This window comes from Varanus komodoensis, unplaced genomic scaffold, assembly GCF_004798865.1.
Source record: "Varanus komodoensis strain SLA01 unplaced genomic scaffold, ASM479886v1 scaffold33, whole genome shotgun sequence".
Lineage (NCBI taxonomy): Eukaryota > Metazoa > Chordata > Lepidosauria > Squamata > Varanidae > Varanus > Varanus komodoensis.
In genome coordinates, this window is record NW_025335817.1 from 9,411,863 (window position 1) to 9,438,538 (window position 26,676).

At 47.4% G+C, this 26,676-nt stretch overlaps 1 protein-coding gene across 1 annotated transcript in view; it reads right to left on the bottom strand.

Moving 5' to 3' along the window:
• The window catches only part of IL16 (interleukin 16), a 34,802-nt gene extending 20,325 nt beyond the window's left edge, over positions 1 to 14,477 (bottom strand). Inside the window, exons 1-10 of the mRNA XM_044438934.1 lie at positions 14,169 to 14,477; positions 9,998 to 10,134; positions 8,927 to 9,059; positions 7,205 to 7,313; positions 5,037 to 5,182; positions 4,255 to 4,365; positions 3,612 to 3,726; positions 2,617 to 2,690; positions 2,315 to 2,528; positions 224 to 341 (exon numbers count right to left, since the gene is read on the bottom strand). Of these exons, the coding sequence (XP_044294869.1) occupies positions 224 to 341; positions 2,315 to 2,528; positions 2,617 to 2,690; positions 3,612 to 3,726; positions 4,255 to 4,365; positions 5,037 to 5,182; positions 7,205 to 7,313; positions 8,927 to 9,059; positions 9,998 to 10,134; positions 14,169 to 14,477 (1,466 nt within the window). The remainder of the gene's footprint in view (positions 1 to 223; positions 342 to 2,314; positions 2,529 to 2,616; positions 2,691 to 3,611; positions 3,727 to 4,254; positions 4,366 to 5,036; positions 5,183 to 7,204; positions 7,314 to 8,926; positions 9,060 to 9,997; positions 10,135 to 14,168) is intronic.
• Positions 14,478 to 26,676: the final 12,199 nt, after the last annotated feature.

Sequence of the window (26,676 nt, forward strand, 5' to 3'; positions counted from 1 at the left end):
CAAAGCCAAAAGATACTTGGCCATGGGAACCAAAGGCCAATTGCTTCTCGAAACAGGACCAAGGAGAGAGAAGAACTTTCCCTACCACTACCGGCCTGCTGAAGATGCTGTAATGCAGTGAGATGGTCTGGACTTCATAAGCACTGAGGCCAGAAATGCCACCACTGGGAGAAGTGGGGTGAGCAAAGCAACACGCAAATGAAATGATGAACTCTTGACATACCTGAGTCTTCCGTCCATATGAGCCACAGAGCCAGGAGAGAGGGCGTGGATGAATATTCCGGAAATGCACTGGAAATAAGGGATGCTGCATAAACCAATGCCCAAGCCCACACCAGCCTCTGCGGAAGATACATTAGAAAGAATCAAAACAATGATTTGATCTGTCCATAAGTCACTAGGTGCAACTTTCCAGGCACCTTCCAGCTCTATGAACTTTTGAAAATAAATTTGTTGCTTCTCTTTCCTTCTAATTCTCAGATCCACCTCACATGCAAAAACAATTTCTCTTTGAAATATTGCAGGTGACGCTGGAACAAGACATCAGTGTTCATATTAAGGATGCAAGATAAATTTGTTTCAGATACATTTTGATCAGACTTTACCCTGCATGTACCTTCCAAACCAAGCACAGGCTCAGACAAGATCTGTGGTCAGGGTCTGTACATTTCCAAGCTTGCAATGTGATTTGTAGGTGAAAATGATTGTGTTCAACGACAGGTGCTCATTTGAAAAATGCACATGAAAAGGTGCATACTTTTCAAACATGCACAAATATGCACTTTAATCAATGGGACAAGTATGCACATATTTCAATGATGGTCACAACTGATGCACCTTTGGAAAAATGTGCACAAAAATACAATATGGCTATCTTTTCATGTGAAAAGAATAAAACACGCTCACAATCTGAAATGGAATTCAGTCTGAATGCATTTTGCTGACCTTGAGTTTTACTGATTAGCAGAATTGTTATCTAGCATCCAGAACTGACAATGATACCTCCTGGGGCCCACACTCTAGCTAAGGAGCTATTGGCAAAATCCTGGTCTTGCTACCCTTCCTCCAGGCCACCAGTTCACCTGTTCGCTCCAGGTTTTTGAGCACCTACAAGAAGAAGGAGGAAGAGGAGCATCCTCCCTTCAGTTGGGAAGTGACGTGGACTGGCCTGGAGAGAGTGAGAACAGCTGAACGGGCAGTGGTGATGGCAGCAAAGGGAAGGACATCTGGGCCAACTGACCACAGGGCCTGGCCATGGCTCTGTGCTCAATGAAAACGAGCATGAGGCAGCTGCTGAAACTGGCAGCTGTTCCTTCAGCAGCCCATCTTTGCCCAGAAACAGTGCAGTGGAAAGCAAGATGTCCGTCACCTGAGGAATGTAAGCAGGACCAAACTCCTTCTAGATGGGCACTCTGTTCCCGTAGGGCCCACTAGCCACCTCGGAGAACCCCTCGAAAGAGGGAAACCTTCCTGATTAGGTGTTCCAGCAACTGGTAAGCTCAAGCATCTTGATTCACGCTGTGGCGCCAAGTATCAACCGATACTTGGTGAAAGGAGAAGTGTGGAATTAAATGGAGCTTTATCTGCCCCAGCATGACTCTTATGTTCTTACTCCTGAGTAAATGTGCATTGAATTGTGCTGTGAATCCTGTACTTCCCCTTTGTAAAGACTGAAGAGTCTTCCATCCATCTGTTCATCCCCATATTCCTCTCCCTTTAAAGACCGTGTCTTCATAAATCAGGATTTCTAAAATTTGTTTTGGACCAAAACATCATTGAGGGTAGTGAAAAGAGAGCCAGTGTGGCGTAGTGGTGAAGAGCATGGGACTGGGACTGACGGCCTGGGCTCGAGTCCCCGCTCGGCCATGGAGCCACCTGGGTGACTTTAGGCCAGTCACAGACTCTCAGCCCAACCTACCTCACAGGGTTGTTGTTGTGGGGATAAGATGGAGGAGGAGAATGATGTAAGCTGCCTTGAGCCCTTTGTAGGAAAAAGGCAGGATATCAATCGATAAATAAATAAATAAATAAAATCAATTTGGCCAAAGCCTTCTAAAGAAAACTGGTGGTGTAGATTTTGCTTCACGTTGCTGAGTAACATTTAACACACTCTAAGTTGTAGTAAGAAAGTTGTTCTGGATTTTTATGCAAATTTTTTTTTTTTCATTTGCTGAATGAGTGAACCAGAAGCAAGACAAACTTTTGTGCAGGCTTTTAAAATGATGCAGAATCAGGCCACATAAGAAACAAACACAGGAAAGATGCAAACCAGGTGGAACTAAAACAGACAAGTCCATCCATCCCAAGCCCTCACCTTTATTTAAGGAAACTTCCATGATGACCCTGTCATTGGGGTTGGTGGCGTTCAAGGGAAAGGTGGCACTTTCGGAACCAAAGGAGCTGGTCTCCTTGGTGATGCACATGCTGGTGCTCAGGGAGCGGCAGAGATGGGAGGACAGGTAGCTAGCTGCCAGGTGGGGGGTGCTGAGGCTCGTTCGGACCGTGAGGGTGAGGAGACCTTTATTGGCCTGTGGAAGCAAGAAGGTCGTCAGATCGTCGCACTGCCTCTGGGCATGACAGGCATAACAAGAGACAGGCATCGGGCAGGAACACAACCTTGAATTTCTGCAGGGCTTCATGATGGGTGAGTCCATGCATCAGTTCCCCATTCAGTTCCAGGATTTCATCTCCTGCGAAACAGAAAGGCGATGCTCAGCACCAAACTGAAGTTCCGAACGGTTTTCCATTTCCAAAGTGGGTGTTAACTTAAACTGGCACACTGTCCGCAAACAGACTGAGATTCCCCATCCCTCCACAGGATTCTGAATGGTCAGACTGACTCTTTAAGGCAGCGGTGGACAGATCAGCCTTTCCCCCAGTCCATTTCCGTTTTGGGTGTGTTCTTTCCACTTTGTTTCCACATCCTTGGACAATTGCAAAGGCATGTGACAATTAATTGATATAAAAGTTCATGAGCATGTTTTGGTGCCTGTCCTGAGCTAAGAATGGCATTGTCACAACATGCAGAGAAGCCTCAAAGCAGAGAAATCCAGGGAGTGCGGGATCTGGCCCGTCCAGGAGGAGCTGCCATTCCGCAGCACTCTGTCCACACACTGCAACCCAGTTCCATGGGGACGTTCGCAGCACAGAGCCAGGTCTGGACTGGCACACTCAGCACGAGTCAGAAACTCTCTTGTGCCTCTCTCAGCACAGAGAAAGCAACATGGGCCCCTCTCGTCCCATTGCTTCAGTGACCGTGTTCACACCCAGCAATGGCAACTTGTTCACAGAGAATTCAGTTAAAATATGTGGGGGGAGGGATTTTGAGCCCCTTCCAAAAAGCTGTTCCCCACTCCTGTCATTGACCTTCAGATCTCTGAGGATCACAGTCTTGTCTCATCTTCATTTGCATTTTTCCAAGCTGAATTGCCTACACCAGCCTTCCCCAACTGGGTGGCCGTCAGAGGCATTTGGACTGCAACTCCCAGAATTCCCATCCAGCAGGGCCACTGACTGGGCATTCTGGGTGTTGCAATCCAAATGTGTCTGGAAGGCAGAAGGCTGGGGAAAGTTGGTCTAGATCCAATTCATATGTAATCAGAACGTCTCACCTTCTTGCAGTCTTCCATCTGCAGCGGCAGCTCCCCCAGGAAAGATGGTCTTCACATATATACCAATGGGGCCATATATGCTATCTTGACCTCCGACAATGCTGAAACCCAGCCCCTAATGAGAACACACAGAGGGCATTTTAATTAATTGATGTCTGCTTTTTTCCCAACTGTGTAACTGAATGAAAATAGTTTTGCATACCACCAAGATCTCAGCATGTGTTCCACAGTAAAACACAGGAACCTATCAATACATTTTTTGCAAGCCATTTTTTCTGACTGCAGAGGTGAAAGCTTGGGACCCCCTTTTTTCCCTCCAAAAATACACTTGGGAAGAAAAGAATGAATACATTCCCCGCCCCCCCTTACCTAACCCTAACCCCAACCCCAAATGTCCCTTTTTCCCCTTTGTTTTTCACACCCAGGAGATCTCTGTAAATGATTTCCATGAACATATGCCTGCCTGCACACACTTCCTCCTGAGACATGCATTCCTGTACAGATTCTTTTGATGGAAGAACTGCAGCACACAATTCAAGGAAATGTGAACTCTGACGGATAACCGTATTTCTATTCACATCTCAGTCTGGAAACTGCTACACACGCGCAGCCTCATCCCTAATCAAAAAGCGATGCATCTCACCTTCCCTTGGCCTTTCATTAAGACAATATTGGAGATCACAGAGGCCTGCAAGCCACACGACGCCTGCATCAGATGGGCTGTACTGAGCGATCGAGAGGACCTGGAAAGGGACTGCATTTCAAGCAAAAAAGCAAGCAGCAGTAAGAGTTAATGCAAAGTCCCTTGAATAGCGCATAGAGCACCAGTTATTGCCTTATATTAATGCCCTGCCCTTTCCCCTTGCAAGGATCTCCTCTCCATGCAATGCTCACAATAACCCTGTGAGGTAGGTTAGGCCATAAGGCCATGGCTGGCTCAGAGTCACCGAGGGAGCTTCCTGGCTGAGCTGGCCTGAACCCACAAGTCCTGAGCCCCAGCCGGTCGCTTTCACCACAATGCCAAACGGGCACCTGCTCAGTGCAGGTGCCCATCGTTACAGCAGAGGCCCATCGCAACACCGCAAGGAGCATCCAGCTACACAGGTAGCAACACATTTGGACAAAGTCCAAGCAAACTGGGCTGCTTCAGCAGAAAAGGACTATCGCTAAACCTGTTCTTTAGACTACAGCATGAATTTCTCCAGTCCCTGTTGAAAGCCACTGGAATTGGTGGCTATCGTAACAGCCACCAGACCCTGCCGGAAATAGGTGACCCGGATGCTTCACGTTCACTTCCAGCCCCGCTGCAGCGCTGTGCATTCAGCAGGAGGAAGCAAGGAGGGGAATTCTGGACCACACAGCTGGGCACCAACCGAACAGTCTCTGCTCAGCCCCGCTGTCAGATTCATTTCCTTTCCCTCTTACATTTATGGGGGCTCTTCCTGCCGAGCTGTCCAGCTGCTGAGAGAGCGACTTCCTGTTGCTGTAAAGAGAATGGGCCTGCCTGTATCGAGAGGCTGATTTCTTGGCCATGGGACTGTCCATTTCCCCTATCCAATATGGGCTCACACCTGTAAAAAAATTAAAAGCAGATGGGGTGGAGCTGTCCTCATTTTATTATGAGCACCAGAGGAAACACAGAGACTTCCCCAAGCTGCAGCCCGGCAGCAACCCAGACTACAACTCTCAAGATGGGCTTTTGGGCACAAAGCAACAGGAGGACATGGGAGGGTGGGGAAGGCTGAGCTACAGAGGAAAACCCGCATTTGCAAACAGTAGCCGTATTAGCTGCCACCGCCACTGCCGCCTCCTAAGGCAGAAGTTCAGCAGGGATCCACTCCCTGGCGTGGAGGTGCGTGGAAGCACTTCTGCTGGTCATGCAGAGCCATCAAAGAGGCAGGCGCAACTTGTAATCCTATCAATGAGTGTTTGACTCGTGCACCTATAAACGCCATTCTTGCAGCCCAAGCAGAGCTAAAAACCCGGTTTGCCAAGCCTCTTGGGGGCCTGCGGGCAACCTCAGCACCCAGTATCCTTTTCCCACTACTGGGGCCCCAGGACCCTGGCATGCCTGCCTTAATGACTTTTTTCCTGGAACTAGGTCAGCACCTTAATTTCCCTCAAGAACAGGGATGCAGTCTTGCTCCAGGGCATTGTGGGAAATTAGAAGGCTAGACCAAAAAATGCAGCCTGAAGCAATGGCAAGTAACGTCCCATTTCCCCACTTTCGTGTACAAACACTAGACAATCAGGCAGTTAAACCTTATTCCAACACTGGTAACAGGGTAAAATGTTTCCGTGAACCTGAAGGCAGCAGGGGGTTCAGGGTATAAGGGCGAGTGATGGGGCTGTATTCATTCTGCACCCCTCCGCCTCTACTGTCACTCAGGGTGGATGAATCGGCCCATTAAAGTTTCTCCCAGTTTCTCATTTGGCCTATGTTAATTTCCGTTTGTGCTGAACTTTGTGAAGTTTGTAAAATTTTACATAAACATAATTTTTTGTGCTCACTCCACTTATGACATGCACTTCTGTACATGATTATAGCTTCTTGGAAGCAATTTTCCTGATACATTTGTCACATTGTTTTCATTAATAAACTCAGGTTAGTGCAAACTTTCCCCTGATTAAAGAATCCCAGATTTGTGTTTACATTGTTTTGACCGAAGAGATCCAGTGCAAAATTTGGAGAAGTCGACATCGCAACATAAATAAGTTTTGGTTCAGGTTCAAAAGTGTGAAACTGGGTGCTTGTAATTTGGTACATAAAATGCATGTACTGCTCAAAACAGCACTCAATATTCTATTAGGAAAACTGCTTGCAAAGAAAGTGTATATTAGGCTTAATCACACACAAAAATGTTTATATTCAAAGAAATGTCTGCTAAAATACATACAGGTTTTCACATTCGAGATGAACTAAATTAAGATTTTAACTTTAATTCTTAAAGTTCAGAATTAACCAAACATTAGATGGAGAAAAACAGAACCTGAAAGGGGCCAACAAGGAACAGTTTTGCCCATCCCTAGCTGCCACTTTCAGCCATCCCATCTCCATTAACAGTGATAATTACTGTGCTCCAGAGGGGCAAGGATCAGATTGGAATCCAGCTCTCTTGCACTCTCTGAGTTTCTTTCCCATGCTCAGTCCTGACCAGGAAGCCGGGTGAGCTAAGAACAGGTTTGTGAAACACTGGCAGAGACTTTGTGCAAAGTACGTGAAGTACATTATATATGTACAAAATATATGCAAAGTACTTAATTCTTTATGCAAAGTATACCAAGTACATGCTTTCTGCATAAAGTATGCAAAGGCCACAGGTCACAGGTGCGGAAACAGAACTCTGCTGGTACTCACTTCCTGCTGGCTGCCCAAGCAAATTCTCAGTGCAAGACAGACTTAGGGAAGAGAGAAAGTGGGCTGGAATTAGGACAGCCAGGCTGAGGAATTCCCACAGACTGGGCTCCCAGCCTCTCTGAAGGCCACCTAGGCAGCACACGGTGCTCACAGGATCGCCTCTTTCCTCATTCTAAAGCATGAAGTGTCGATGCCCAATTCAAAGTACAGACCTTGGCTTCTTTGAGGAACTTACTGGCTGAATTACTGCGGGTCCTCTGGCATTTCGCTTTTGTCTGCAGGACGAAACCATTCTGACCATCCTGTTTACCAGGGAGTTCTTGGCGTGAACACACTGAAGGTTCCTATGATGGGAGGGGAATGGGTAAGTGGAAAGAAATCTGGACTATCTTAAGTAACACCTGTTACGATAATTATTCCGAGTAGGGATACTAGAGAAATCCACAACAGGCTCAAATGAGTTCAAAGTCCTAAGAATCCAGTCCACAGATTTCACAGCAGGCCTACTTTTTCCAGGCCGCAATAGAAAAAGTCAAGCAGGAAAATATGGAAAGTAGGAAAAAACCCAAACAAAAATGAGCACTTCCCTATTTATTAGCGTATTGGTGGGATCAAGCAGTTTTCCATATTGGGAGGTTTACAAATGTTTGGGGATTTGTCCATTTTTGGGAATACAACATTTGCACAACTGCAAATTTGTGATTATGCATACAAATGCATTTGCACAAAATCCAATTCCATCAATGAGTGGAACGAAAGGGACCAGACCACTTGTAAAACAGAGAGAACAGCTTTTACACCCTCCATGCTGCCAGTGCTCCAAGTTTGCATGCATATGTTGGAGTTAGGGGAGCGCATGCTTTGTTCCATCCATTCTATGCGTTGACTGATGGAGCTGCACATTTTTTCTGGATGGACCATGTCTTAGTTTTACCTGTGCAAGTGTGCACAAGCCTCCAGATGAGGCTAAACAATTCATCCGGGACTAATTTGACGGTTCTTGCAGGGGTACCACATGACTTGGCATGTTCGGGTACCTGACGGGGGCCTCTGCCAGGAGTCCACTGGCCCTGCTGCTCCTCTCTTCTCACTGTTGCCCTGCTCTTGCTCACCCACCCTCTGGCCCAGAGACAACAGGAAGGAGAGGGAGCTGGAGCAGTCTCTGGCAGTCAGTCTCTGGCAGTCAGTCACCTGGCTCCATGGCAAGGCGGATGAGAGCCACTGAGAGCAGCTTCCCCCACAGCATGAAAACTGCCTCGTTATCAAGCGGTGACTTCCTTTCTGCAGCAGCAGGGGGCACCCAAGCAAAACTACTCAGATTTGGTTATTGCATCTTAGGAGGGAATCTCCCATGATTACATGCTTGGAAAAGAGAACATCAGTGTAGAGTTGCCACCTTCGGTCCTTAGCAGGGCTTCTTCTGTTGCTATATTTAATTCCCACCTCCTTTTTTTGTGGCAGCCATGGCTTTACCAGTTGCACACAGGCAGACATTCAACAGATGGGGGCTCCCCCAAGCTGCATGGTATGAACCATGGTGATTAAAGCTGCACCTCCTGAATTCCCATCTGCTGCATGACTGCCAAAAACTCAGCCAGGACAAGAAATCACATGGAGTGATGCCGTTTCTCAACATAACTGAGGATGCATTATGAGTCCATCAAAAGCTTTGCATGCTTCCACGTGCAATGGCAGGAGTCAGCATTGCTGGGCCATCGCAGGGGCCACCTAGGAAGCTTGTCACTAGCCACCCGAACCCTCTGCTTTTCTGGCCATCGCCACCCACTGGGAAGAAGAGGGGCCAGCACATGCCACTGCTCGTCACGCACCCACCCTTTTCCTTCAGCTGGCTCAGGGCAGGTTGGGAGGCGGGAGACACATGAAGTACATCCTGCACAAAGCCACTCCCTCCAGGAAAAAAAGAAACCAGGAGATAGACCTTCACCCTCTTGCTTACCTTGTTGGCAATTACTAAATTTACCAAGCCCTTTGCTGATTGGATGAGTGACTCTGCCTCTTTGCTGGAGAGCTCTTTAAGAGGTTGTCCATTTACTGTTAAAAGTTCATCACCTGGGCTCAAACGTCCGTCCCTTTAAAAGCCAAAAACATCAACATTAGACCCCATCTGAATCAGCCCTTCAAAAATGTCTTTGAAAGCATGAAAACCCTTCTCTCATCTTGCAGAAACATAGAAACAGAGCGAGCCAGGCCATCTAGGTGACCCCCAGCCCCAGCCAGCTCCGCTCACGAGATGCCTACCATGTGCATGTCCAGCCTATGCTCGAACACCTTCACCAGTGGGGCTTCAACCACCTCCCGTGGAAGCCCCTTCCATATCCTTGGGGTCCTGTCAGGAAGTATTTCCTGGCATCCAAATTGAACCGTAGCGCCCTGAGCTTTGCTCCACTGGAATGCGTCCTGCCCAAAGTTGGCCCCCTTGAAGTCCCAGCTTCCAGTACTCGACCTGCTGCTCATCCCTATTCCTCTGACCACTCGCATCCAGAGCTCCCCTAAGCTGCACCCCATCTATCAGCTACTCCCTGTTGGTCAAGACCAAGTCAAGGATATTTCCCCCCTTGTCGCTTCCTGGACCCTCTTGCAGGTAACCTTTGAATTCAGAAACAAATCACCATTTCGGTTTGCCAGGTGACCTTTGGGTGGAGCATAGGAAGAGCCATGCCGAATCTAACGCAAGTCCCATCAAGCCCAGCCCACTCTTCGTACAGTGGCCAACCAGCTGCCTGCGGCAAGCGCACAGTACGACACCTTCCCACCCAAGTCCCCCTGCACCTGGTGTACCCAGGCACACTGCCACAGCGACCGGAGTAAATATATACTGATCGTGACTAGCAGCCTTATCCTCTACGAATGAGCCTAAGCCACTCTAAAAACCATCAAAACAGGGTCCATCCCTAAGTTTTGTGATAGTAAATCCCCAAAGAATTCCTCAGGCTCCAGGCTGATCCATCAAGATAACCCATTCCATGCATTTCCATGGGTTTTTAAAGAAATCTTGTTGGGTAAATACCTCTGGGCAGCTCCTCCATTAATCACATGACTGATAGTGTATTCTTTGCCAAAAGCAGAGCAGTTGGGAGTCCGAGAAACTTGAATTCCCAGTCCGTCATTCCCAGTGGCGATACATAACTTCCAGATGCAGCTGTCCTGGTTTGGAAGGCAAGGAGGAAATAATTTAGGGTGAAGACAGACACTTCTAATCAGGTTAACTGTAAGATTCAGAAAGCCTATAAATAAATGAGCAGGCCGTAGTTTGCCAATTAGAACAGAATTTCCTGCTGCAATGCTGTACTTGGATCTGTATCTCAGCTGGTAGCGCAGGTACTTGGGCGGCAATCCTTGGTGTGTGAACGTCGTATTTTTGATTGATCGTATGGGTTGGACCATGCCCTGCCTCTACTGCATTTGCAGTGAAAGCTATTTGGAATCCAATGAATGCACAAAGGCACACGTGGTTGTTTGTCTAATACTATGCACTTCTTTGCTGGCAGATCCTTCTCACCTAAAAGGTTTCCATTTATATCTTCCTTAGGCATCTGAGAGTGAAATGGCTTGCTTGAAGTGAGCATCTCTGTGGCATCAATTGAAAACTGGAGCTCATTTCTTTCTGTTCCTTCTTTATGGCAATTGAATAGTAGAGTGAGTGGCTGTTAGACTAACCCACTGGAATTTTTCAAAGCAAGACTCTGGGGCGAAATGGGTGAGCCATCTGAAAATTCTCTAAAACCGACGAGCTTGCAGTTTCTGCAATTTATGAGCCCTCATCCAGCCCATCATACCTTCCAGATACCTGTTCAGAGTAGTCACTGCCTCACCTGGATTGGACGTAAATGAGAGGTAGAGCTGGGTGTCATCAGCATCTCCCAGCAGTTTTGTGTAGATATTGAAAAGCATAGGGGATAAAATGGAACCCTGAGGAACCCCACGTCGTAACTGCCATGGCACAGAGCCACAATTCCCCAGAGACACCATCTGGAATCGCCTGGCCAGGAAGGAGCAGAACCACTGCAAAGCAGTGTCTCCACCCTTAACCCCGTCAGCCCATCCAGAAGGATGCCATGGTTGATGGTACTGAGGTCAGGAGAACTAACAGGGAGGCACTCCCCATTACTCTCCCAACAAAGGTCATCCCACAGGGCGACCAATGCAGTTTCTCTCCCCAAAAAAACGGGCCTGAAACCAGATTGAAATGAGTCTAGATGCTCAGTTTCCTCCAAGAGCATCTGGAGATGCCTGGCCACCACCCTCTTGAGTACCTTGCCCAGAAAGGGGATGCTAGCCACCGGTCAATTGTTGGCGACATCTTCCGGGTCCAGGGTTGCCTTCTTGAGGAGAGGTCTGATCACTGCCAACTTCAGAGGAGAGGGAACCAGGCCCTCCCTCAGAGAGGCACTGATGACCGGCTGGACCCAGGGCCACATCCCTTCCCTGCCTTTGATGATCAACCAGGAAGGGAGGAGGTGAGTGTGGACAAGGTGCCTGAACTCATCCAAGCACCTTGTCCGCTCCCTCAGGCTGCAATAACTGAAACTCATCCAACAAGACTGGATGAGACGGAACACTGGACGCCTCCCATGCAGGACTAACCCCAACTGTGGAGTCCACTTCGTGGTGGAGCTGAGCGATTTTACCCTCAAAGTGTTGTGCAAATTCGTCACAGTGGGCTACTGAGGGTTCGACAGCATCCACCCTCGCGTCAGATTGCAAAAGGCCATTAGCCACTCGGAATAGCTCCACTGGGGGGGGGGGGGAGGGGGAGGAGGAGGATCCTCAATGAGGATGCAGTGCTGGAGGAAAAGAATCTCTTCTTTGCCACCCTCACCGCCACAGTGCAGGCTCATGCTCAGTCGGACTCAGCAGGGGTTCCTCCTCTGCGCTCTAGCCGTCTTCCAGCTTTTAGCCCACCCCACTTGGCCCACTCCAGCTTTTCCCAGCATGCAAGGAACCATCCCGAGGCAGCCTGTGATACAGCTGATAAAAATGAGGAGCTTATCAGTGTAAAAGAGGTAGCAACCCTAATTCTGCATAAATACACCGAACTGGATGCACTGGGTTCAAAACCAGATTAAGAGCCAAGCGTTGAAAGCTCTCTGCCTGCAGGGACCAATCTGTCTGCTTTGGTTTCACTCACTTTTGATATTTTCAGCATCTCAAGCTCGGCCCATATTTTTTCTGGAGATAAGAGCTGGGGCTAGGAAATTCTGGAGGTTAAGAGCTTTAAGCAGAAATATGCTGGCGTGTTCAGTCCCACCCTTTTTGCCATCAGCTACACCCACCACTGCAAGGTTCTCTGAAATGGAATTTAGGCACAGGCTGAAAGTTGTTCCTCTCCTGCTGGAGACAACAAGCAACACTGCCTGATGGGGATGGCCCTGAAATTGGTTCAGCTGACACTACCAAATACACGCTTCCCACAGCTAGCTACAGATGAAAACTTTACCTGTGAAAGTTGTGCATTCCAGAGGGGACATACAAAATCTGCACTCTTCAAAAAACATGCACACAAAGCATGCATTTGTACATGGATGCACACCAAACTTCAGCTGGTGGCCCAGCTATGCGCGTACCTGGACAGGGATAGCCAGGCTTCAGTTGCCTACGCTCTGCTAATCTCTAAACCGGATTGTTGCAATGCTCTACATGGGAAGCCCTTGAAGGTGGTCGAGAAGCTGCAGCTGGTGCAGAATGTGGCAGCCAGATTAATTACAGGCCCCAACATATAAGACCGGTTCTAGCCCGTTTGCATGGGCTGCCTGGATGTTTACGGTCCCAGTTCAAGGTGATGGTTTTAACTTATAAAGCCTGCATCTTTTGCCTCCTGGGGAGAAAAGCAGCTCAGCTCAAAGCCTTCAGGAGCTGTTTTGGCAGGATAAAACAAGGTGTTGGCCAAGGCAGTCTCTCTCTCTCTCTTTTACCCCCCACCTTTGTTATTTCTTGTTATCATTTGTTTTTATTATCTTTTATTAGCAGTTTTAAACTTTTTTAAAAACTGTTTTATTATATTTTTATTGTACATTTATCATTTCTTTTTATAGACTGTATAAGCTGTCCAGAGAACTTTGGCTGTGGGGCAGTCTAGAAATGCAATGAATAAATAATGCAACTTGATGAAGAACTGGGATAGAGCAAACTGAGCAGCAGAAATAGTGAGAACACAGGCTCAACTGAGCCTCAGAGATTTGCCCAGTTCTCTGGTTGGAAAGCTGCCTCTCCGCATTGTCTTCCAAAATGACTTCCACATGCCTTCCAGAACTGCTCTGAAGCCCTGTCTTGCTTCTGAGAGAAGCCTTTAGAGCTGTTGTGAACGGGGTCAGACCTTGGTCTGGCTAATCCAGGATTCCTAACATGGACAGGCAATAAGTCTCCAGGGTGTCAGGCAGGATACTTCCTCCCCACTTTACCTGGGGTGTGGGGTTCAGACCTGGGGGTCCCACATGCAAAGCATGTGATCTGTCCCTGAACTGCACCAAGCTATATTGCAGAAATCTGCAACACCATCAAATGTGTTCAGAGGTCTATGAATCCAACCAATGGATTCCACAGCAAACTACCTTTTCATCAGTTATATCATCCCACAGGCTTGTAGGCTACTTTTCAAAATTTCTGTAATTTCATACAAATGTATAGCAAAAACACCAACTGAGAATGTGGCTTTCGACTTGTAGAGTAAAGCATGAAAATTCACACTTTAGGGGAAATTGTCTTTTGGGGGGGATTTCTGCATTTATGGAAGTCTGAATTTGTGCAAATCGATACGACCACATTGGCACAAAATTGGGCTCTTTCACTGGGTGGGCAATGAAGCAAAACACGCCGTGCCAGCCACAAGATGCAGATGGAACAGGTTTAGCAAAGCCCACCCGCCTCTCGCTATGGGGCCTGCACGGTCCCTGCTGCAAGCTGCATAATGGCAGCTGTGTGCGGCAGCGATTCTCTCAGCGCATTCCGAGTGGGAGAACCCGCTGAGCCGATGAATGAAGAGCATGCTGGCTGAGTCCGGCACACAGCAGGGTGCGATGCCCTTGGCACGCTACGCACTTCTGCTGGCTCAGGGGAGCTCTTGCCAGAGTTTGATGCCTGGGGATTTCTGACTGGGAGCAGCTCACCTTCCATGGGGCTGAGGGGAAACCTTACCCAAGCCCTGGAGGCAGCAGTGGGGCAGCAGTGGGTGCGGATCCTACCTTGATGAAAAATTTCCTCTTCATAGTCTTGCAGCTGTCACTGGCGGCAGCCCTCAGCTGTACCATGCTGCTGATTGTAAGAGGATCTGGCGGGCCTTCCCTGCCCGTGGACGAGCACGCTAGGTGAAGCCGAGGGCAATGGCCAGCTTCCGCTTGACCCCAGTTGGCCTGGCTCTCAAAGGGGTTGTGATACTTCTCTTCGGGGCTGGATCCGTCATCGCTGTTCTTGCCATTGCAGAGGATGAGAGACCGTGAAATGGAGCGCAGAGTCTTGGATTTTCGGCTCTTGGCGCTGTTCTGCCGTTCCATCTCTGGGGACCTGGCAATCTTCTGGCCCTGTCAATTTGCCATGGCTATCGCAACTAAGTTCCCCCAGTCACTGCAGCTGAAGATCCTGTTGGAAGAGAGCGACAAGGGGGAGATTAACCTAGATTCAGAACATGCTGTTTCATTGCTTCTCCCTGTTCCACCCCAAAATAACACACCACGGAAAACGTGTGATTTAAGACAGAGGCTTTCAGTTCAGAAACAGCAATGTGATGCCTCATGACTTGCTAATTCTCCTTGGCTGCATGCTTTTCTTCTTCCTCGGAATACTGCTAGGATATCTCCACCACCTCTGGATTTTATACCCTTTCTATCTGCCTCCAAGTACTATGGAAGACCCAAAATGAAACATTCTCTATTGGACCTCCTTGATTTAAGCCATTCTCCTACCATACACTTTCCCTTGGTTACACACCTAAAAAACCTAATATGTAAACGTGATAAATATGTGGTGTCCAACCCCCATCCCCAAATCTATCATATAGGCAGGCTGGATTGAAGGCAAAATTACACATGCAGATCCCTGCATCTTCTGTCTCCTGGGGAGAAAAGCAGCTCAGCTCAAAGCCTTCAGGAGCTGTTTTGGCAGGATAAAACAATGTGTTGGCCAAGGCAGAGAGGTGTCTTAGTACGTTCAGCTCTGGGCAAGGATCCAGGATTGGATGTCACTGTAGCAGTCCTACTGCAATGCCCAGCCAAGCCCAAAGAGCCGTGGGGGAAAGGTCTCCATTCCTGGTGACCACTGTGCAGCACACCTTCTTCTACATCAAGCGCATGCACCGCACCTGCATGCTGCAGGTGGCACGGATGAGGATGCTGTTTGCATAACACGTGGGGCTCAGTTCCAAGTGAGCACCATGTGAGCACTGGGCGGGCTCACCAGGAACTCAGATGCAGGACTGCTGTGAAGTAGACCAGAGTCCAGGGAGCTGAGTGCACAGATAAGCTTTTGTGGGTTCTTCTAACCCAGGTTTTAGATATTTAGTCTTGCATTCTCCTGGCCGAGCTACTGAAGCTGTCTGTTGCCACTGGACAGGGGCAGCCCCACACGGACGCAAAGCTACAGCAGCCCAAGGAACAGAACGCCCTTTCGTAAGCTGCCTCCACTCCACTTCAAAATCCAACGATTTTTTTTAAAAAAGCATTGCAAGTGTATTACCTGCCTTCAGATGCTGCGCTTCTGCATTCGTTACCCTTCTGCTGGAAGACGGCATGGCTGAGTTCAGTAACTCATGCAAAGAACTGACTCCTCTGAGGGCAGAAAGCGTCTCTAGAGCAGGAAGGACTGCCTGTCCCCATCACATCCAACCATTCAAAATCACTCTGACTTCGGAGATCACCCAAACATTTGCAATGCTCTTTTTAGCAGCTCTGTATGACCATGAGAGCAGCCTTGCCCAATGGGAAGTGTCTTCTCCGGCGAACCATTAGGAGAAGCCTCTGAACCACAGCAGCTCGCAAGCACTGGGGCAGGCTTCCTCACGACATGGTGGGCTTTCCTTTGCTGGAGGCATTTAAGCAGAGCTCTGGATGGGGGCATCTGTCAGGGCTGCATTTATGTATTTATTTTATTTACATGTCTATAATGCCCAGCAGCCACGGCTCTTTGGATGGCTTAGAACAAGTTAAAACTATGGGATGTCATAGTTGCAAAGGTTCCTCCATTGATCGGGGGTTGGGATAGATCACCTCCAAGATTCCTTCTATGATTTGTGCCAATTGCCTCAAGCAGAAAAAATAGAGGGGAGGCATGAAGGCCTTCCAGTATCTCGAGAACTGTCCTGCAGAGGATGGAGTAAGCCTGCTCTAAGTGGGAGTCGTAGGACCAGGAGAAGAAACCCACAGAGCAGTTGATTACAGGTCATTATTAAAACAGAATGCCTTGGATGGGAATGAGACATCCTCCCCTGGGCCAATCTACACAAAGGCTGGACACTCTTCTGGTGGGATGCTGTAGTTCCAAACCTCTTGCACTGAGCTAGACTAGATGGCCTCCAAGGTGGCTTCTGTAAACTGTGGCATGTACTGGGCACAACTTGCATAAACACCCCTCCGGACATGGCTTGTCATAGAAACACAGAAACAGAGCGAGTCAGAAGGGGCCTCCCGGGCCATGTAGTCTGACCCCCAGCTCCAGCCAGCTCTGCTCACGACATGCTCACCATGTGCATGTCCAGCCTATCTTTGAACACCCTCACCAGTGGGGCCTCAACAACCTTCCATGGAAGCCCATTCCACACCCTCGGGGTCCTAACTGTCAGGATGTGGGTGGCTTGGCTTGCTTGAGGGGAAAACAACCCACCAATAGCCAAACAACACCCATAGGGAATGTGAGGATGTTTCTTCCTCCAACAAATGATTATACACAACATTCCAATCATGTACCATGGCTTAAACAAGCCACCATTAAAGCCACCATGGCTTGTTCAATCTACAATGATCATGTGAACTAGCCCACAGAATTGCCTAGGGGGTCACCTCCCCCATATTTCAGTTTTAATATGTTGGGACAGAACAGAGAAGCACCAAATCAGTGGGATGCAGTTCAGCTTATACACATCTGACCACGTGCATCCAAAAATACTTTCTGCCTCATTGCTGAATCCCACGTCATTGAGCATCTGCTCATCCAACTTTGCTAAAATGGATCACACCATCCATGGAAACAGGCTCCCTGATCATAAATCAGCACTACAGCAGCAACCACAACAGAAGCAATTACAACAGGAACTAACCTGGTCTTGAAAGAAATTCAGCTGCTTCTTTTAAGCACAACTCTCCCCCTTTGAAGAAGAAAACATTTCCAGAGTTGGAGAAAGGTCTTAGAAGCCTTGTGATAAATGCTCACCTTCCTGGAAGAAATGCATTCAAGGAAAGGAATTATATTCTGCAGATCAATGCAGCAGAGGAACAGACGGGAAAAGCATTGGAGGGGGGTGGGAGGGGCTGCATGAAGCAAAGAAAGCCGTAAGCCCAGGATGGGTTTGCCAGGTCTACTAAGTGCTTTTACGGAGGATGGGAGCACCTCTATTGTAGAGCATGGCTTAAAAGAGTTCAACATGGCAGACTTCTTTCCATGAGAAGGGCTGGGGCTGGAAAAGGATTTGTCTGGCCAGCCAGAGGGAGGAGAGGAGACTCAGAAGGGCTCTTCTAGAGACAGGGGTACATGGCAGAGGGTCATGACCTGAAGGGGTGGCCCATGGCAGAGGGTCATGAACTGTTTTCCCCTGCGGTAGAGGAAAGGATGTAGTCCAAGGGGGCAAAGCTCAAGGAACCAGGTTTCAGGTTGGATGTCAGGACGTACTTCCGGACGGTTAGGCCCCCTGGGATATGGAATAGGCTTCTATGGGAGGCAGTGGAGGTTCCATCAGTGAGGCTGTTCAAGGAAAGACTGGACACTCACATGAGTGGAGGTGGCTTGTGCTGAGGGTCAGACTAGATGGCCTAGGAGACCCCGACTGACTTGCTATGTTTCTGTGTTTCATTTTTAGGTAACAGGGAGATTGTGAAGGAAGCATATTAAGCATGTGTACATATTTCACTTTAGTCCATTTATATTAAGAACCGACCAAAATTCTCAAGTTTCTTCTCATTTGGGAGTGAAAGAACATCAGGATTAGAAAATGTCAAATGTGAGAAAAACCAAGAGATAGTGTTGTCTATGCAGGTAGGCATTTTCCAGTGCATAGGTCTTAAAATTCTGGGCTGCTTGCTGGTGTACCCAGCAAGAAATGTGAAGAATAAGGGTTGCTAACTCTTCTCCTTCTTCTTTTCAATAGACTCCACACTTTTAGCAGATGTACAGCAGTCAGATTCAGCACTGTCCTCTCCATGCTGGAATGACCTGAATCTCTTGAAGCTGGGTGGGATTTAAGTTCAGGCTCAATAAGAATTTACCAAAATTCACCTATTTCCTCTTATTCAGAATGAAAGGAATTTTTTTTAAAATAATTAAATGCTGGAAAAGCAAAACTGACGCATCCATTCCTAAACAAGTTCCAGGCATAAAAAGCAAGCCAGCTGGGTGAAGACTTTCATGTCCCACCCCAAGTTTAATTCATGTTGCAATCCTATAAAAATTTAGGCAGAAAGTGTTCCACAGCAGCCAGCATTCTCCAGCCTGCCCTGCTGGCTGGAGAATGCTGGGAAATGTAGGAGTTTTTTTCCATCTAAGCATGCACAGGATTGTGCCTCAGTGTGATTCTGAGAACAGCTGCCCATGTTCAGTGAGATGCAATTAACAGTCAGCACAAGCTACATGTATCAACAGTGCGTGTTCAGCTTGCTGCATTTTGTTCTTTCTGTACGTCTGGCGCTCCAAATGCTAAGTTGTCTTGCATTATGTGCTTTGTAATCAAAACCAAATGTTAACTGTTTGGCTGATCTATTTTCTTTTTTCTTTTTCCCCTTCCCGCCTCCTCTGTTTTATGCCAAATTACCTTAACCTGTTGTCTTCTTTTATGTAAACAATTATGCACCCAAGGAGCTGTGTCCATTTGGTTTATATTTCATTTGGGATCCTGAGCAGAGCATTTACAAATACACAAACTGCTTGGTGCAATCGCCAAGGCTGAGCTGCAGAGCGTTGCTCACAACAAAGTCATGGGAAATGCTAGAGCTCTCCATCCACGAGTGTTTTTCTGTCCATTGGCACAAGCAGCGCAAGGCATCCTCTTTCATCCAACTCTGATGAGAAAGCGACAAGATTCGGCAGTTTCCCTTTCTGAGCTGTTTTCATACATTAAACTGAAATAATCAGTTCTTAAGCTGTTCAGTCAGTAAGTTTCCTCCTTTCTTATAATCATATCTCTCAGGAGACGAGATTACTTTGGGGGGAGGGGGAGGCTCACAACCATGCTAAAAGATAAAACAGTAAAAGGGACTTACAACAAAGCAGCAGACAAATCAGAGACCTTCGGAAGGTAGTTTGTCTTCGCGGGCCTGGCAGAAAGACTGAAGTACAATAACTGGAAACACACCCTCTAGCTGTCACATGACCCTGTTTCAGTAATTCTCTACAGGACTACGGGACACAGCTATTGTTGTCTAACTGTAAAGGGGAACATTAAGAAAAAGGAAAGGCAAACATAGTGAACCCATCTGCTCAGGGCAGCCCGACAGATGCCACGTCCTTTAAGTGCCTTTCTGCTCGATCGCTATTGGAAAGTTGGGTGGGCAGCTTGCCTGGGCATCTGCAGCCGCCTTCTGCAGCGTTCGCTGTCGCCGCTGCAGCACTTGCAGCAGCAAAATAGAGAAGGTGTCGTCGTCTTCCTTTAAAGAAAGCACGTGGGGGGCCTGTGCCTTGTTAGGAAGCAGGGCTGCACTCCTGTACGCTTCCCAGGAGAGGAACTGGCTTCCCAGCAAGGTGCACGCTCCTGACTTACCGCGTTTTGAAGGGAAATCGCCACTTGTTTGCAGCTGTCACATGAGAGCTTGATGAAGCAGCTGAGGCACACAAGGGCCTCCTTAGACAGATGCCTCTCACTCGTGTGTTTAAAAAAACTGCACCGAGCAATGGTGTGGTACCCAGGGGTGCTCCCCTGCAGGAGCATCTCCTGTTTAAATACCGGAGTCCTCCGTTGTGACACCTGCTCTGCTGAAAGGATGCTCCACGCCGAGCCTCGTGGATCGATAAAGAACCATTCAAGGAAGCCCTGAAGTTACCAAACCACAAATCCTGGACAGCAGACTAAGCAAAACGCAGAGCTGCCCGAGTCACAGCTGTATTTCTATTTAAACTGTAATTCTTATTTCTAAATTGATTACTACACACAGAAATCACCACATGCGAATTTTAGGCAAATTGGTGTCCTCTTTTTTAATAACATATTCTCCCTTTTAAGGATTTCCAAAAAACCTATCCTGGGTGGGGCTGCACTCCCTTTAACGGACAAGGTTCATACTCTGGGGGTGCTACTGGAACCAGAAATGTCACTTGACTCTCAGGCGGACTCAGGGGCACGGAGCACCTTGTATCAACTCAAACTGATTTACCAGCTGCGACCCTCTCTGGACAGGCCGCCTTTGTAAATGGTCGGGAAGCTCTCAAGGAGCACGTGCTCCCATGTATTTCTACGCTGTCTTTAAGAGAACCCCTCCACCCAAGAAAGAATCAAGGTGGGTGGCCAGGAGAAGGGCCTTTTCAGTAGCAGCGCCCCGTCTATGGAACATGCTCCCCAGTGAGGTACACCTGGCACCATCTTTGATTGCTTTCCAGAGCCAGGTGAAAATCTTTGTATTTGCCAGGCAATTTTAAAGATTCCCTTTTAATACTGTTTTTATTATTATCACTATTATTGCTGCTGCTGTGCTGTATGTTAATTTTATTGTAGATGTTGTGGGTTGTTCATCTTGTTACACTGGATTTACTGCTTACTGCTTTATTTAAATAGGTCATTTTATTGAGTATTTATATGTATTTATATGTTTCTAAATTTTGTAAACCACCCAAAGAACCTGTGGGCTATGGGGCAGTATAGAAGTGCAATAAATAAATAAAATTTCCCAGTGGCTATCCTGGCCAATTACAGCTACTTCTACAGGCACAAGCTGTCATGTGTGGGGTGGAGGCTTGCATTTTTTTTTTTTTTACTGTGCATTTTATAAAATAAAATTAGCTTTCTTAAGTAAGACCTGAATATATTGATGGTGGCACTTGCACATCACTATAACCCCCACCCCATGACTTCAGGACCAGCAGGCAGGTATTGGTGGTCTTTCCAGTCACTTGTTTAAGATTCCTTGGGATCACCCATTCATTCCATTTCACATATTATTTCTATACTGCCCAACATCTAAAGTTTTCTTGGCAGTTTATGAAGATAAAGACCTTGCTAATGCAAGATTGCAACATAGTACCTCCCCATAAGACATTAATTTTATGCTCACAACTGTGTGCTCTCTCACTGTAACTTAGGTTCTTTAGAACGTTGTGACCTTCCAGTTTTGCTTCAATTTTCAGCATTTTTTTTAAAGTAGGGAACAAGCAGTACTGTTTACCAAAGCGAAACAAAACACTATTTCCACTTGTGTACTGTGCTATCCTGCTGTGCCACACCACCACCTAGAGGTTAGGAAGTGGAAAAGCAGAAAAGAAAATGGCCTTGGTGTAGTGCTTGCATCCAAATTCTTTGTTGAAACCAAGATTAGATACAGCCTCACAAGAAAAGGCGCGCACACACACACACACTTTAAACAATCAGCAGTTCTTTCTCCATCCAGAATAATCTGGGGACACAAATGGCCACTGCAAAGAAAGAGGACTTCCTTGGAAAGGCTGTGTTTTATCTACACAGATTATATGTAAGCACAAAAAGAATTTATGGAACAGAAAATGTTTACTGTTGATCAAACTGCTGTTGGTACCATGAGAATTTGCACAATGGGGCTTGTGTTTGCCTTTTCTAGCCTCCTCCAGACAGATTCTTTGGCAGCCTGTAAGGTTTTGTGGTTTCGTTTGTGTGTAGGTGAAATGTTTGGCTTTTTCACAAAGCAAAAGTGTTGCATGTCTTGGGATGACTAAGACATAGGAGTGATGTAGGACTGGTAACTCATACGAGGCTGCACAAAGTGCAAATCTTACCATTTGTTAAGATATGCAGGCTATGCTAAAAATGTTATACTTTAACAAAGTGAGTATGTTTGCAGAGCCGGGGCGTATCTGTGAGTAGGAGAGAAAGGAGGAAGTAAGAATGTCTAGAATGTCCTTTATTTGCTGTCCAGTGGAACTTTTCCAGATTGCCTGTGGCTTCCAACATTCTGGTCAACCATCTCTAGCCTGCTACAATCTACTTACTGGGCACTACCAGGAAAAAAAATGGTTGCATCCGCCAGGTCTTGGACTCCAGAGTTACAGTAGTTGGAGCTATCCAGAGCACAGTCTAGTCCAGTTGTATTGGATAGTTTCTGTAGGTACAGCTCAAGGGTGTGAACAAGTTTCTGGGACACTTTTATGCACCACCTTGGCACTGGATCCTTGTCCCTCCTGACTTATAAACCAACAAGGAAGGGATCAGGGAGGCAGACGTGGTCCATCTTCCGTCCTGCCTTAAAGAGGAGGTGGTGAGACCACTTCTCCAGAAACCCTCCCTTGACATGGAAAATTTAAACAACAGGCCAGTAGCAAAAATTTCTTTCCTGGGCAAGATTCTAGAGAGGGTGGTTGCCAATCAATTCCAGGCACTCTTGGATGAAGCTGGTTATCTGGGTTTCATTTCAACCAGGGTTCAGGCCTATGTTAGGCCCACAAGCAGACTTGGCCACCCTACAGGATCACCTGTGATGGGAGTGAGACAGCAGGAGTACAACCCTGTTGCTACTGCTGGACCTCTCAACAGCTCTGAGTACCATTGACCATGGTATCCTTCTGGAGCAGCCAGCTGAGGTGGGAGTGAGGTGCACTGCACTGCAGTGGTTCTGCTCCTACTTGGAGAGCCATCTCCAGAAGGTGGTGCGTGGGGAAAATTACTCAGCCCCTTGGATTCTCCAGCAGGGAGTTCCTCAGGGGTCCGTTCTGCCCCCCATGCTATTCAACATCTACATGAAAGCACGGAGGGGGTCATCTGGAGTTTCGGAGTGTGTTGCCGTCAGTCTGCTGGCGACAGGTGGCTTTTTTTTCCTTTTCATTGTCAGCAGGTGAGGCTGGGAATGTGCTAAGCCAGTGTCTACGATAATGGCCTGGATGGGGGCTAGCAAACAGAAGCTCAGTCCAGACATGACAGAGATGCTGTTGGTGAATGCTTCCTTTGACTGGATGTGGGGTGCTCAACTGTTCTAGACGGGGCCACACTCCCCCTTAAGGAGCAGGTTCGTAGCTTGTTCCTTGATCCATCTCTGTCACCTGAGGCTCAGGAGGGACTGGTGACTTCTACCAGCTTTGGCTGGTGGCCCACCTGCGCCTCTACTGGACGGGGATGGCCTGGCTTCAGTGATCTCACCTCTGCTCATCTCTAGAAATTTAATATTATTTTCTTTTCTTTTAAATTATTTTTAATTCTTAATGTTTTATCTATTGTATTTAATAATTTTATACTACGTTGTAAACTGCCCAGAGAGCTTTGGCTACGGGTGGTATAGAAATGATATTATTATTAATAATAATAGAACGGCCTTGCTGGACCAGGCCAAAGGACCATTTAATCCAGTGTTCTCTGTATCCACATGCCCTGCTTAACAGACAACCTGCCATCACTGAAGGCATCCTTTGTTTAGGAGCTACACAGTCCAACTCAGGCTTAAAGGTGAAGAATGCTAAGAAGCAGGGAGAGCAGAGAGGCGCATTTGCAGAGAGCATGTGGACAGCAGACTCTCAGAAAGGACACCACTTCCTGGACAGCCTCCCTCACTCTGTTAAGATAGATTGCATTTCGGTTTAATTTAGAGGTGAGGAACATGTGATAGTTCCCCTCCAGCAACATTTGGAGCGACCCAAATATAGGTAGGAAGCCAGATGAGAGACCGGCACTTGGAGCTGCTACATAGCACTTCATACTTAGCTGAAAGACATCTATTCAGCTAAGTTTAATTCTTTTAGTGCTCTGTAGCTGCTGAAGTAAGCTCAGTGTTGGCCGTAAGTGAGCTAGACCCCTTAGGAGCTCCATAGCAGCCATGGCACCATTGTTTTCACATGCACATGGTCCCACTAGCATTGCACACTGTGAATTCCAAGAAGTCATTTGGCTTGCTGGAGCCCAGACCCCACCTCTGCCTTGTATGCAGTGGTTCAGTCAAGGTACTGCTCTAGCCATGCCTCTGTGGCCTGGCCATGTTTCCAACAGCAGTTCTTTTCTGGTGGTGCTCAGAACAGTGGCACAGGTTGCCAGATCTGAAGGACTGCCTTGCCCTTTTCACACTTCTATTTTGCTTGGCCGTGCCAAGGCTGGAACCCAATGACCCATGGCTACATTGCCCCATCAGTTCTTCTAAGCAATTATCAAGAGTCTGGGTGCATTTAAGTTGCCAAGTTGTACCTCTGGGCTTCAGATTCCTGGCCCCAAGGTTCCCCACAGAAGTAACATTAGGAATTAGCACTCAACAGTCGCTCAGGCAACATCTCATTTTGAAAGCCAAAACACCGAGACAAGTGGCAAGACCTAAATTTAGCTCATTTCAGGATTTCCAGACTTTAGCATTGCCATTGCAGAAGGGCTGTGATGGTTTGCCCCCTCTTATTGCCCCCCCCCCCCCCCCTTAAATGTCTGGGGCCATGTTAGAAGAATGTATAGCAACTTTGGAGGCTGCTGTTATTTCAGCTGCAATGGTTTAGCTGCAAGTATTCTTTGAGCTACTGTTGCATGTACTGTGTGCCCAAGCAAAGGCAGAGCTGCTCAGTTCCTTATTTACTCTGCAATGAATTCTGATCCCCTTTTTCACATATGCATCATTCCCCAACCCCCCAACATTCAGGCAATATCAACTTCACACAAATTGCTAACAGAACCTCATTTTTATATGATATTTTACTGCCAAAAATTATCCGTACTAAGCTCTCACAGGCAAGCAGCTTGTTTCTCAGCCAGGTAACCTGCACGGTTCTGATGCCTCTAATACACCGCTTGGCTTTTCCCGATTCCTAACCATAAAGTCCTGATTTAGCCAAGGAGATTCAGAACAGGAGAACTGGGCTCCAGTCCCAGCTTATGCAGGGATTTGAACGTACCTTTGGGCAGGCCAGTTACAGCCACAGCATACCTGCCACAGGACAAGCAGCTTTGGGGAGCAAACGTTTCTCAACAGAGAATAGGGGCTAACCCCCCCTGCCCCTCAGCACTCAAATGGTGCGATGAATTCGGCCCCTCCACCATTGCTTGTCATTTCTGTGCCAGGGTTGGGGACACACTTTCAGCCCCAAAGGGGGGCTGAAGAGGTGGAGTTAATATACCCCCACATACCAGCATATGTTAGTATAAGGATGTGATCCTATGCATGTTTAGCAGAAAAAAGTTAACCTGGGAAATGCTAAAATCTGTATTGTTTTTTTCCTGAGGAAACATGCATACTACCAAATTCTAAAGTTCTTAACTGCCAATAACTAAGATTTTTCAAGTTTAGAACGGGGGGGGGGGGAGCTATGCGAAAATTGGGAAATTACTGGATCATCAGATATCAGGATATGTTCAGGAAAAGAGGTGTGGCTATAGGGGCTGGTTCAGGATCCCACAAAGTGTGGATTTGATCCATGAGCCAGCAGTCCCCCATCCCTACTAAGTGCTGCCCTTCAATAATAATAAAGTAATTAAGTCAGGGTGGCGTACCAACAAAATAAAATGCTCAGTGAGCTTTTCTATAAAAGCTGTTAATCAACTGTATCTCCTTCTGAACTCATTGTAGAACTGAGATTCAAGGATTACACAAGGAGCTCGGCCTACTGAGAAAGTTGGCAGTATGGGCCCCCACCCCACCGTCATGTGCATTTGGAGTTGGTAAATACCTAAGCAAAGAGGGTACCAAAAAAATAGTAAGGTTGGTGCCAGGTGTCCTCAGTGGGGACACCATGCCACACTTGGGGAGCTACCACAGAGAAGGCCCTCCTCCTTGGACTTCCCATGGAGGTAGCATTTCAAGGTAATGCTGAGATGCTGAGCATCGTGTCTTTTAGTAAGGAACAGTTCAACGCACACAATGAAGAAAAACACAGTAAAAGATGAACTGCTTCAAAAGTGGCAGTGAAGCTCAATGCAAGACAGCACAGGTAAAAATGAGCATTAAAAGCTTGAATGAAAACCTTAATCCAAGTTGCTAACAAGCATGAGACCCTTTCAAGCCTTAGACCCAAACAACAACAGGGCAGGGACTGGCTGAGCTTTCCTGGAGAAAGTCTTCTGCACTACTGAGAGGTCCTCCCCCACAGGTCTCCACCTGCCTCCCAGCAGATGGTGGAGACACCTGGAAGAGGGCTTCTGGAAGTGTTCTTTGTATACAAGCACACCTGTGGATCACAAACCCGGAACATCTCCGCTAACTTGGCCTTTCATTCCCTATCTGTACTGGTACAGCAACTCCCTCAAATGGAATAATGCAAAATAGATACAAATGGAATAATGTGTAAATAAAAGTAGTGGGTAAGACTACTGATCAGGTGCTAACAGGTGATGCACAACTTCCACTCCTCAGGTCTCCAAGCTCCTAGGGTAAAATGGAGGTGGAGTGGACAGCCCTGGAAAGCCAGGGCATGCTCAAACAG